The sequence below is a fragment of the Amblyomma mixtum genome, chromosome 3 (assembly GCF_055824585.1).
Source record: "Amblyomma mixtum isolate Tamu chromosome 3, ASM5582458v1, whole genome shotgun sequence".
In the NCBI taxonomy this organism is placed as follows: Eukaryota; Metazoa; Arthropoda; class Arachnida; order Ixodida; family Ixodidae; genus Amblyomma; species Amblyomma mixtum.
Genome location: NC_143014.1, coordinates 82,096,179 through 82,109,590, shown reverse-complemented (window position 1 = coordinate 82,109,590; position 13,412 = coordinate 82,096,179). Strand labels below are relative to the sequence as shown.

Here is a 13,412-nt window from a genome sequence, read left to right as displayed (position 1 = left end):
GACTGAACCGAGTAGAAATGCACGGTGGACGTCTATCAGGTCGAAGAAAAAGTTGTATGAAGACAGAGAGGAATAAACGACAGGCAGCGCCGTCGAGCGGCGAGCAATGAGAGAAACTAGCGTCAAAACAGGCCTTGCAAATTTAGGATACCCTGCAGCCTGCTGGGAGCAGTGAGAGCAGGGGGTAGGTGCAGCCGACACTTGGGCGACCGCGCTTACGCGTGCAGTTTAGCCGGTACGGCAGCGAGGAGCATTCTAATCGGTTTCAGTTCCCTGTGATTGATTCCAGTGATAGGCATGTGGGAGAGGTTTCCTGTCTACGTGCTGCTGGTGGTGTGCTCAATCAACGCGGAAAGTGAACCGATCCGAAGACGACCCTTTGCCTGTGAGTTTCTCCTTGACTTATCTTCAGCAGTAGCTAGGAAAGCGCAGGTGCCTGCCGCCTCATCGCTGATGCGGTACGGTGACACCGCTGTCGTAGCGAGCTGGGCCTTTTAAGTGTCATTCGGTAGGCATATCTCGAGGACTGTTCGCATCGAAGCACTTGCCGTTGATGCCTATATTTCAGCGTTTGTTTCGGCTCACAGCAGGTGTTCAAGTTACTGTTCTTCGTATAAGCTGAGCCGAAAGCCACTCGAGGACATTACGCAAATAACGCGTTCCTATTTAAAAGCAGCGCAATTTCTTTCAGGGAATCCACATCAAAATGATGGCCCTCTTTCTTTTTCACCGGAACAGCGCGCACTAAGACACGGACACGAAGGGAGACACGACACACACGAGCGCTGCAAGGAAAACAACCATCCATTCATAGATTCATAGTCAGTTCATGCATGTCGCACTGAACAAAGACGATAACAACATTATCATTTTCCCTTCGCTAAAAATGCCAATTCTTTTGAACTGATCGATAAAGAGGGGCTACTGACGCATGCGTCTTTAGACCAGGCGATGTGCGCTGCTTCGATTATTTCGCGTGTTAATTGGTCACTGTGTTTACTTAAAATTTGTGTGCTAGCGAAGTCAGGGTGGCAAGTTTTGTTTTCACAGTCTCTACAATGTATCCTGAGATGCCCTTTTACTGTGTTGTGCACGTTATTATTGTGCTCCTTCAGGCGTTCATTGAGGCATCTCCCCGTCTGACCCACATACAGCTTGCCGCATGACAAGGGAATGGCATACACTACACCTTCTTCACATGACACGAATCGATTTTCATGCTTGATGTCGCAATCTCTGGGAACGAAATCAGTGTTAACCATTTTGCACAGCGCTCGTGTGTGTCGTGTCTCCCTTCGTGTCCGTGTCTTAGTGCGCGCTGTTCCGGTGAAAATGAGTTACCAACTTGCCCAAGCATTTGTTTTAACCCTCTTTCTTGCCGTGCAGTAAGCTCTAGAAAAGAAGCATGTGATGGAAATGCGGGGAAAGACTAGGATGTGCAATAAAGGTGTGTGTATGTTAGGAGGGGGACGGGGGGGGGGGGGGTTCTTACAGGCCTGGTGCATGTGGATTTTTGTATTTTGTATTGAAGTCTTTATTTTTTTAAGCTTCCCGACAAGCGTTCCTATAGTCGGATACAACTCAAGAACGAAGCGGCTTTTCCCCGTCAAAGGGCCCGTTCCAGCCAATGGCGTCGGCCGATTCTCGTGAGCCTGCTAGCGCGACAATGCAGGGAGCGGACTATCTCCGACCATCGAGGGACGGGACTATCCCCTTTCATCTGCCGCTCCCTGCATTGCTACACCAGCAGGTTCATGGGAAGCGGCCACCGCCATTGGCTGGAAGGGGGTCCTTTGGCGGGGGGGGGGGAAGCCGCTTCGTTCTTGAGTTGTGTCCGACTACAGTGGTACGTATTTGGCCAAGGCTTTTGAAGAACCGCGCGTGGTTCTGTCAACATCTAACATTATTGTCTCACCCCACATTCCAACAGATTATCTCCTCCTCCTGAGAGGCTACATTCAGCAGTTAGAAAAGCAAAGAACCGGAGCAAGTTTCCTATCGCAGGATGCATCTGTTTGTTCTCAGACGGGGTGCTGTGCTGCGGAGCATGAATCACTATTATTCGAAATGTTCAGCTGGCCCGAGTAAAGTCCCCCTCTCGACCGCTTAAAGCTTAACGACGGGATTCAAAACAGAGATGGTTGGGTTTTCGAAGCAACAAATGTTTGTCTTCGTGCTGAACTCAGCCCTGCTGAGTTTATACCAAATGCAGACACGTGTCCTTAACCTTCTATTTGGAGTTGGTGAACATACGCTAGTTAGCTATCCCAAAAACCTGCTCGTGAATTCCGTCTTCCGTTTAGGGTTAGTCAACTTATCACTCTTCAATTTATCCTAACTGCATACACGTGCGTACTGTGTTATTTTCGGTGTGGTGTCATTCTTGCGCAGCACCTGCCACAGGCTGCCTAGAAAATCGGCTTCTACGGCTCAGGCTGGAATGCGAGGGTGGGCTTGACGAAGTGGCGAGACTACGGATGAAGAGGGACCAGTCAGAATCATGCCGGTAAGAGCAGAAGCTGTAATTCTCTGGCTGGGTGTGTAGAGTAAGCCTCGCGCGCGCAAAACAACAAAGTGACAGAGAAAAAGCCCACCTTGTGTTGACCCCAACCCCATTCTGCAGTATATGTGTCGGGAAATCTATTTTATAAGCAAAAAAAAAAGTGATTTTATTTTAAAGAAGGCGGCCAACTGCTGCGTGCATTCCGCATTCACCGCATGCTCCTCAAGCGCGGAAAACATTAGACAGGCGAGTAACATGCAAAGCCCCAAGGTTAATTAACTAAAACTGACACACATGCCTTTAATCAATGAATTTAAACTTTGTTTCAACAACACTTATTAAAAGGGCCACTGCAGCAGGCTAAAACATTTGACGAATTTTGGAAAAGTCAGTTGTCCTTGGTTCATATGGTTTGTGGGGTTTAACATCCCAAAGCGACTCAGTCAGGGGCGCCGTAGTGGAGGGCTCCGGACAATTTCGACCACCTGGGGGTCTTTAACGTGCACTGACATCGCACAGCACACGGGCGCCCTCTGCGTTTCGCCTTTATAGACATGCGACCGCCGCAGCCGGGGTCGAGCCCGCGTCTTTCAGGTCAGCAGCCGAGCTCGACTGCCACTCAGCCACCGCGGTGGCTCAGCTGTCCTTGGGATATTTGTTCACAGTTGCTTTTTCCTTCTTCCCCTTCAATTCCGAAACTGGTAACAGAAGGAACATCTGTCTGCATGATGTTCGAAAGCATGTTGCTGTCACAACGTTTAAACTTACCACCTCGCCCTAAGCTGGCCAGCATTGCTGGCGCATCTAAACGGCAATACTGCACTCGAAGTCCCGGTGGCGATTGTCTCACTGGAACGTATCAGATTTGCGGCACCAGACGTTTAACGTTCCCGTCAGAAGCAAAAAGTCGCTTCTTGGGTTTGTTTGCCCTGTCGGATTGTATGCGCTGGCGCTGGAGGTCAGCACTGTGGACTGCCCATCTAGGACAGCTACGAGATGAAGACGAGTTTCATGTTACGAGGCGTCACTTTAGAATGGCACTCAGACAGCGCTTCCGGCGCTTTTTACATGCTCAGTTTTGGAATCAGAGCGGAGGAATAAAAAATAATGTCGCCAACTATCTCGAAAACGGCTGGTTCTTTTGAAGCGTTGTAATATTGCGTTAGCCTGTTGCGATCACCTTTTTCAAAACTGCTATTGCAACAGTCACACTAAATTCATAAGTATAGAGTTAACCAACGAATCACGGTTGATTGACGGGCACACTGGGAAAGCTACCGGCCCTGTAATGTTCGCGGAGGTTAAGATACATATTGCAAAGCTTGACTGCTGCCATCATTTAAGTCTGCCTGTGAAGAATAACTGGGGAACTGCAACATTTCTTAGGGAAGCTGCCCTTATTACCGCAGCTTGCTCGCCATCATCCTCTCATAGTTTGTTATTCCATATACTATTAGTTTTTAGTCGTCTGCTTGGGAAACAATCAGAGCGCCACTGGCGACCGGGTTCAGTGGCGCGCCTCGGTGTACTGTTTGATAGATACTTTCTGGCAAGCAAACATCAAAAACGTTTTTTGAGAGTCATAGTATTTTAGCGAAACATGATAACCGGTCGTAGTACGATGTGTAATAAATATATCCGCTTTGCCTCTGTACCAGAAGCCGTCAGTGCTACCGGAACCTTTGGCAAAAGCCTAGCAAATGGCGATAACGAATCCACCTCCTTCTTTTTAAATGTTCAAGAATGACTTATAATGAATGTTAAAGTTACCTGGTGAAAGCAAGCAGAGAAACGAATTTCGAAGCATGCTGTGGCACATTCCAGATTGAACCACCACGACCGCAAAGCAACCGGTCGAGTGGTGGCACCTGTCAAAGCAGACTTCACCCTTTTCGCAATACGGCTCCTCCTAGTAACATCGCATTTGTCAATAGAGGTTCGAGGGTCTTTCCAGCGCACTGCTGAGCCATGATGTATGTGCACGTCACACGATCTCCTTCTCAGTAGCGACAACGATAGCGCCGCTTCAGGCGCGCGAAAGCTTCGCGTTGAAATTATTGTGAGGCAGAGCGAAATCATTTCCGTTATCAGAACCTGAAGCAAACCTTATTGAGTATTTAAGTATTCTTTTCCACTGGCTTCCAGCTTTCTTGTCTTTCGCTTGATGGCTGGGTATAATGTCAGAGACCGGTAAAATCCGTACTGCACCTGACCCCTCAGCTGACCGGTGCCATCGAGCGAGCTGGCCAGAAACTGACTGGGGTGCGGTGAGCACAGGTTTTATCAAGCAGTATAACAGCAGTCGTGAAGGAACCTGACAGGCTTATCATGGTACGCCAATTAAACCAGAACTGAGCGTCCACTATGAGCACACAACTGGGTTAGTTGGTGGCTTTAGACGCGCTGAGACATGGCACCAGCGCGAGGACGCAAGAGACGAAGGACGAGTAAAAACCAGCGGAACACGAGCGTTGGAGGTCCAGCGTTCGTGTTGTGTCCTCGTTCTTCGTCCGTTGTCTACGCGCTGGTATCTCTTATCGGGCTTCAGTTTCCAAAGACATTTTGAGGCATGGACAAGCAGACGCTCGTTTAAGTGCGTATCCGTCCGTCTTTGCTTCAACAGACTTGCATTAGGAATCGCAACAGCGTTTTACGCCTCAGAAAAGCAAGTAATTTTACGTTTAGCGGCCACAACAAGGGTATATTTTGTTTGTATGACCCACTGTATGACCCACTGTATGTTTGTATGGCCCACTGTTTGTATTATTGCGCATTCATTCACACTGCAGCTTGATGAGCAGCTGCTTTGTTAAACAGCCATAGCTGTTGAGGGTCACTTGATAGGACTTTGGCCGACAATGAGGCCCGGAAACATGACCACGTGGTAATTGTATCACGTGACCGGTTTATCACTACTTCTACAAATTGTAGCGAGAAAGACATGTGCTGGTAGCGTCTCTTCTTCTATTGGAATACCTGATATCAAAATCAATGTGATGAATTGCTCCGTTTTCTTTACAACACCACCGCCTTTAGAGGGAGTCAGCAGGTTACCAAGCCACACCCTCGTTGATTATGATTAATCGAAGTCCCAGACGGATTAAGAGTAGCGGCAGCTGTCCTGATGCTCGACTTACGCGACAGTGTAAACGTCGGATCGTTTCCGCGCCGTAGCCAAACAGTATACGGTTGCCAAAGCGCAATGCCAGGGCTTGTTACGACGGAAGAGAAATTTAATGCGTCACATTTCCAACACTTGTTTCGCCGTTTCCCGTCTTGAAATATCAATCATTTTTTACTGACTGACAACTCAAATATACTGGCTTACGATTGTTCCTTGAATAAATGTGCCATCCTGTAAGAAACAACTGAAGGAATCATTTGACTCAGTACGAAACTGGAGTTTTCCTGTGCTGGGTTGCCACATATGGAGAAACAAAGCACGTCTGTGTGGTGATCGATGCATCATCTACCAGATGGCGTTCATTTTCACAACTCCTTCCTGTCGATACGGCTCCTTCATAGCGGTACAAAGAGAAAGACGAGTTACCACCGGTAGTTGCGAAGAAGCATGCGATACGTTATAATCGTGAACGAAACAGCAGCGCAGTGCCCCGTTACTAATACTTAAGATACTGTCAGCGGCTCATTATGAAACAAACACCTGCCTTGCAGAAAACTTCGCAAGTACATCACATGCATCGACATTGCGTTGACCTCAACCAAGTGTCGCCGAGACCGGTATGTTTTCGGCCGCGAAGTTGAACGCCGCAAACGACAAGTAAATACTTACAACTGGGACTGCAGCTTACAGATGCGTAAGTTCTTCACGCTTTGTCGAGAATTTCTTTTGCCTCCTCTTGCAGTGCTGTTGGTGATCCAGGTTATCAGCTTTTCTGAAAGGATAAAAATGAAGCTGTGTTCATTTAAAAGCATTAACAGCGCGTGTGTGCGAAAGTAATCATCATGCCACGCAACACTACGAGGCTCTGGCGCACTGAAGTTCGTTAAAGAAACCTAGACAAGGTGCTGTCCTGCGAAGAAGCCCTACAGCAATGGCGACGAGAACTCGTAATAGAAATAAATCAAGTAGGCACGCCATCACACCACTGTGATGTCGAAAGCAGTGGTTAAAAATGCGAATGAAATGATTTGTTCATCACGTCATAACGGTGCTCAGAAAACGTCCAACATCTCACCAGAGTTAATGCATACGATAAATTTCTACTCTACTTGGCCCCGTAATGCGAGTTGGAACATATCAAAAGCAAGCTAAATGGATTATTGAAGCTGCAGTAGTAACACAATGACAACATTTTGACATATATGGCGGAGTTACGCACCCTGACGAAACACCGCCTTTCCTACGTTTTTGCATTCAATTTAAAATTATAGTACAAAATATCAGCAAAAAAAGAGACTGAGAGATACATTAGCTCGAACAGTCCGATGCATTCTTGCTTTTCAGAAAACTACGACTACGTGATGTGCGACAGCAAGACACTCATCAACCGTCATCTTGCTTGCGGCACAACCTTTGACAGGTCGATTGTGAATCTAAACTTTGAGCTGGATGAGGACAAGGAAAAACTTTGCAGGTATAGTGGAGACTATGTTCGTAAGAGCACGCATGTATGGCTATTTCTGTCAGAGATTATGAGCCAGTCAAAGTCGCCTTATGCTGAAATACTGTCAAGTAACCCCCATGTGTGTGCTTGTTTTCTCAATGCTTTCAAGAACAGCTCGCTGACAGACTACAAGCACTGTGTAACACCTCTGATAAAGAACGATGCCTGCTCGAGCAACAAGAACCTGATTTCCAGATTACTGCACTTCTCAAGAGCCGTGGTTGGGGAGTATCAGACATCCTGCAAAACAATAGCCATGAAGCGTGAGTCCCTTTGAGCCTGTCGGGAGAAGTGAATTTCACCGCCCTCTGGGAGACAGAGCCAGGAACGATCAGAACTTGTGTCAGGAGACTTGTCAGGGAACTTGTGTCAGTCTCTTTCTTTCTGAAGAAAAAGCTAACTTAACTAACATCAACTGCTTCTTTTTCTAGTAAAAGGGGGGGGGGGGGGGGGGGGGCAAAGGAGCGGTGGCGCTAACCGTTACTCTTGTCGAAGTTGCAATACTAAGGAATGCTTCAACTGCTGTAAATGTCTTTTTGTCTCGTATACAACCCACGGCTCGACGGAATACTGTCTGGTGAGGGGCCAAGATATGAGGAAATAGCAGTGAGAAAAGACGACGTTTCGGAGACCGAACGCTACTTCACTGTGTTCGCAATCTGTGCGCATGTTTGTTTAGAACATTTTATTTTTTTGTTCTTTTAAACGCAAGTGCACGTTTATTGTTTCTGCATTGCTTGTCATATATACGCAAGCACAGACCACACGTACAGCTGTTTCTTCCATGGCGGTGACAGCGGGAAAGTGCTCGAGAGAAACATGACCACAGGCCAATCGCCTCAATTTGCCTATGAGCACAAGCACTATGCCTTTTATTTCCACGAACTCCCAACGTCCGGGAACAAAGGTTATCACTACTGTGCAGTACAGATTAGGTTTCGAGCACGACAGTTTCGCGAAGAAAAGCATGCGACGTAGCCGACTTCTCTGCGCTCTTCTGCACAAAACCGACGCCCGAGCGGGCGCATTCATTTTTCCCTGCGGCGCATCCTGCAGATATCATGGAAGCCCGACAGGTTGAAGACACCGCGTGCCTTCCCGAGGACCTGAGAGAGAAAGTGCTCTCCTGCCAGCAGAGCGCCTACCGGACGATTCGCGCGCGGGATGTGCACAGCGAGACGGACATTTGCGAGTGAGTTGGCCCGCTGCGGAGGCAAATGCGCGCATGCCACAGCGCCATCCTGCAGCTGCGTCTCAGGCACACAGAAACGAACTAAGAAGCGGTGAGCCGAGCAAGGCTAAATTTTAATTCCCTTCTATGAACAAGTTAATAGTCCCGCCAGGTATACGGTCATTCATCCAGATTCTTCAGTTCACAAAATCGTCCTTTTTTAGATTGAGATATAGCAGCTAGCTTGCGTTGTCATATCATTTTTAACATGGCGAAGTTCATATTTCGACATTTTTGTAAGCTCATTGGTGAGATAAGTAGGGTAATGATGCAGAAAGTTCGATATGGCCTAAAATAAAAGGTATACTTTTCTTGTTGCTTGAAACATTCTCGCAAGGGACAGCAGTTTACAATTGGTAGCGAGGCTCTGGAAGTGGTTAGTGAATACGTCTACGTAGGGCAGTTAGTGACCGCAGATCCGGATCACGAGAGTGAGATAACCAGAAGAATAAGAATGGGGTAGAGCGCATTTGGCCGGTTTTCTAAGATAATGAATGGCAGCTTACCAATATCCCTTGAGAGGAAGGTATATAACACCTGCATCTTACCGGTACTCACGGATAGGGCTGAAACGTGGAGGCTAACGAAAAATAGTTCAACTTAAACTGAAGACAACGCAGCTAGCTATGAAAAAGAAAATGATAGGTGTAAAGTTAAGAAACAGGAAGAGGGCAGAGTGGGTAAGATAACAAACGCGGGTTTATGACATCCTAGTCGAAATCAAGAACAAGTAATGGGCTTAAGCAGGGCATCTAATGCGAAGGCAAGATAACCGATGGTGGTTAAGGGTAACGGACTGATACCGAGAGAAGGCAAGCGTAGCAGGGGGCAGCAGAAAGTCAGGTGTGCAGACGAGATAAAGACGCTAGCGGGGATACGGTAGCCGCAACTGGCGAAGGACAGGGTTAATTGCAGAGACATGGGAGAGGCCTCAGTCCTGCAGTGGACGTAGTCAGGGTGCTGATTATGATGATGGTGTCTCCCACTTACTGAGCAAATTACGCTTTCTTCAGTTATACGTTAAAACTTAAATCTGATGAAACGACACATTCAATTTTGGGCTATTTACTAACGTCCTTTGGATTTTTTTTTTCCACCTGCGTTCGCTTCAAGTACATGCAGAAGCTACACAGATTGCGATGACAGACGCATGCGATTAGGTATCCCATATTTGTAGAAATAAACATCATTTCAATTCAAAAGCGAAATATTATGTGAATAAAGTAAATATTTTGAACGTTTATAGTTGCTTGATATTAAATAAGTGCCAGAGCTCTCAGCACAGGCTAGTAAAATTCTGTGGCTCTAATGTCTCATTCTTGATACAGAGGGTGTTTCACCTAAGTCTTTATATAATTTTTAAAAATGGCCTTTTTCAGTTAGAAGAGCGCTTTTTTCGGCATAGAATTTTCAGCGCTTTAGTACATCACAGTACAGCTAAGACGTGCTAACTAGCAGGCTCGTTAACTAATATTCAAAGGCAACTTTTTAACCATTACTGTTAAGCTCCTTAATTATTGAGAGGAGGGCAGCCCACCGTAAGTAATGTCCATATTGATTTTTCGAATTTCGAAAACGCGATTACCACTGGCTTTGTTGACCAACAAATTTTGACTATTTCGACGAGTTACGTGCACTGGAGAGGTTGCCTTTTGCCGCAAGCTTCTCGCTCGAAAGCGCATGTATTTTGGCGCTATGTAGCCAAAATTTGTTGGGCCACAGTGCCGAGGGTAACCATGCTTTCTAAATTCTAATAACTGATATCGATGTTACTTACGTTTGGCTATACGCAGCTCAGTAATTATGGAGCCTAACGGTAATAGATAAAAAGTTAACTATTCAATATTAGTTAATCACGCTGCTAGTTAGAACGTTTTAGCTGTATTATAATGCGCTACACCGCTGTGAATGATATACCTGAAAAAAAAAAACGCCCTTCTAGATAAAGAAGCCTATTTTTGAAAATTGTGTAAAGACTTACGTGAAACACCCTGTATATTAGCAGCATTTGAAAGGCAGAAAATTGCTTCCAGAACAACGCAAATGATACAAAATCTTCAAATTCTACAAACAAGTAAAGGATTACAGTTAGCGCGACCCGAAGCGTGGTTACACGACCAGACAGAAATGAAGTAGCACTTTCTTAAATTTCCGCCGCGAGTAAAGTTCGTCTGGCACCAAGTTTCAACCCGGCACCACTGCCAGTTTTTGGCGCATGAGATTAAGAAGCGGGGATAGGATGGCCGCAGTTGGCACAGGACAAGGTTAATTGGAGAGATACGGGAAAGGCATTTGCCCTGCATGGACGTAGTCAGGCTGATGATGATGATGACAAACTGAGCTGGTTATGAGGATAAACCACGTTTAGGAATTAAAGGCGCAACCACAAAAATCTTCAAGATTCTGATTGAACAAGGCCAATCTGTGCTACATGAGATCGTATCTAGTAAGCTGTTGCAAGTTAACTGTTTTGGCGCAGGGCCGCCACAACGGTGGCTAAATGGTGATGGTGCTCGGCTGCTGACCGAAAAGACGCGGGTTGGATTCCGGCCGCGGCAGTCGGATTTCGATGGAGGCGAAATTCTAGAGGCCCGTGCACTGTGCGATGTCAGTGCACGTTAAAGAACCTTAGGTGATCTAAATTATCCGTAGCCCTCCACTACGGCCACCTCGTAGCCTGAGACCACCATCTTTAGGCGGAGGCCAAGCCTAAAGTTCTGAAATCACAGCGTAGTATCTAATACTACTAAGCGTTCTGTCGAACACGCGTCCAGTCGCAACAACGTTTGAACATTTCTTGAAATTTCTTTAATGCACGCCTTGCGCAATAATCAATTCTGCATGTTTCCTTAACAAATGCCAAGAGCTCCCAACGCAACGAGCGCAGTATCGCATGTTTCAATCAGCTGATCCGCGGCTTCACAGCGTGAGCTTAAACAACAGCAAAGAAACAAGCAAATAAAAGAATCAACGAGTCCGGCTATCTAGCGTGAAGTTAAATATCCATCCACAAAAATGACTTTTAGAGCATTCAGGCCACCGTCCTTACTAAATGACATTCTAGCCCTGCGGAAGTGCACGGGGTCAATCCGTTAACACATGCGGCTAATCTATGAATCAAAATATTACATGCATCACTAATATGAAAGCAGCTTTGTCATTAGTCGTGTGCTTTGTGGCTATTTCTCGCACAGCAGTGATAACAATTGAGCTTTCAATTCTACTTTTTCAAGCAGAAAATTACTCATATCACGAAATATTCCGCAAAGAGAGGCGGACGACGCGACAAAGCGTCTTACGGAATTGAAGTATCCAAGGATGAAATTATCAGCAAACAAGATTTGCCTCTCACAAAGTTATGAAGTCGAGCATCCGCGAACAGAGTAGTTAACCATCAACTAAGGTTCGATCAGTCGGTCCTTCGATCTGAATAAGTGACACTGTTATGTAGAAAGCGTTCTGGTGCCAAAATACAAAATAATGAAACATTGGCTTTGCATCCAGAGTATATTAACAACAGCGGCAGCAAAGGCATGCGCAGTGATCACTTTTTATTCCTTCTATTTCTAGGGAACTTGACCTCATGAAAGAGTGCATCGACAACGCTCTCAAAGAAACAAGCTGCTCACGTGATGCAGCTTCAAGGCGAGTCGCGAACGACACAACGGCAGAATCATACGCTCGGTACAACGTCAAGTGCCGCAGATTCTGATAAAAGCCAGCATGTTTGCTACCGGTCAGCTGAGCCTCGTCGACTCAAACTGCTTCATGTCATGAAATAAAGAGAGTAAATGTCCCGTCGGCGCGTCGTGCACCACGCACTTGCTCACAGGTGCAGAAATACAAGACCAGCTATTTCGCGTGGCGATCCTAGAACGCTGTTTTACGTAAAGGTCTAGTCAACTTGCTTGTTGCTGCGGGTAGACCACACGTGTAACGAAGAACGTTTAGAGATGAGCCTAAGAAACGTAGCTATACTACTTTCCTATGGCTATTCAGAGGCAGAAAAAAGTTGAAATGTCATGCTTGTACGCGTGCGCACTTGCCAACAGCATGTGAACGCGACAACGACGAACATGGAGAGCAAGACAGCGCTCGCCGCGCCAGCCTGTGGAGCACCCTGCGTTTTTGAGCATGATGGCCTGATTTGCCCCCTCCCCATTAACCCCCAATCAACACGGAGTTTTAATACTGAGCCTTATTCGAGAATTCCAAACTTTCAGGCACAAGCAACGGTAAGTCATGATTCAGTAATTTCAGATACAGCTTTTTTTTTTCTTTGGCTTCACTGTGCAGTATACCTGCATCCATAGGAAATGGTTCTTCGGTCCTCGAGTTTTCTTGAGCCCATGACTTCGATGCTGTGAGGTGGTCGCAATGGCGGGATGCGATTTCAGATGTGAGCTAGAGTTTCCAAATTGTCATTTTCGAAATAAACTTCGGGGCGTGCATATGCCGCAGCGGTGTCGCCGCGCAGTCTACAGTACTCCTTGCAGCCCATGACACGGCTGCGCAAGAGAAAGGCGATGGGGCCGGTTGTAGCGCAACAGAGTAGTCGAGAGGCGTGGGGAGGACAACCTGCAGAAAAAATCATGTAGTGCGCATTACAAGGATAGTGGCGCGTTTTATAAATAACCGCGTAGAGGTGGCATAGATCGCATAAGAGGGTTCTCGCACTACTTCCGCCCTCACCGTTCGATCCCGTTACGCGTAACACTCGCGGTAATACAGGACGTACTACACCCGCGCTATGGACGAGGGAAGCGCTGGTGAATACTCTCAAGGTTAGGGTTAGGGCAGATGGCTAGGCAGCCGTCGCCGTAGCTCAGTTGGTAGAGCACCGGACGCGACATGCTGAGATCAAGAGTTTGGACCGGACCGCCGGCATATGAATGTGTTCTCTTCCACTTTCTAATCAATTATTGATCACTTATTACAAATAAAAAACAACATTCGCCTATGCTTTCCTTGACTTCATTGACTGTTGTTTCCTTCATATACACGTACAGACTAGAGCAGCGAGAAAACGATGGACGCCGACAATTCGCGA

General features: G+C 46.7%; 1 protein-coding gene across 1 annotated transcript; it reads left to right on the top strand.

Moving 5' to 3' along the window:
* Positions 1–297: 297 nt before the first annotated feature.
* LOC149350789 (uncharacterized) lies at positions 298–12,074 on the top strand. The gene is made up of 7 exons (XM_089576934.1): positions 298–385; positions 2,392–2,506; positions 6,179–6,321; positions 6,972–7,101; positions 7,246–7,394; positions 8,188–8,323; positions 11,933–12,074. The coding sequence occupies exons 1-7, from the start codon at positions 298–300 to the stop codon at positions 12,072–12,074; spliced, it is 903 nt and encodes a 300-aa protein (XP_089433060.1).
* The last annotated feature ends 1,338 nt before the right edge of the window (positions 12,075–13,412 follow it).

Excerpts from the sequence above, each read along its gene's own strand:
- LOC149350789 (XM_089576934.1), top strand. The coding sequence starts at position 298 with ATGTGGGAGAGGTTTCCTGTCTACGTGCTGCTGGTGGTGTGCTCAATC. Across the intron at positions 386-2,391 it reads CCGAAGACGACCCTTTGCCT|CACCTGCCACAGGCTGCCTA; the intron begins GTGAGTTTCTCC and ends ATTCTTGCGCAG. Across the intron at positions 8,324-11,932 it reads AGCGAGACGGACATTTGCGA|GGAACTTGACCTCATGAAAG; the intron begins GTGAGTTGGCCC and ends TTCTATTTCTAG.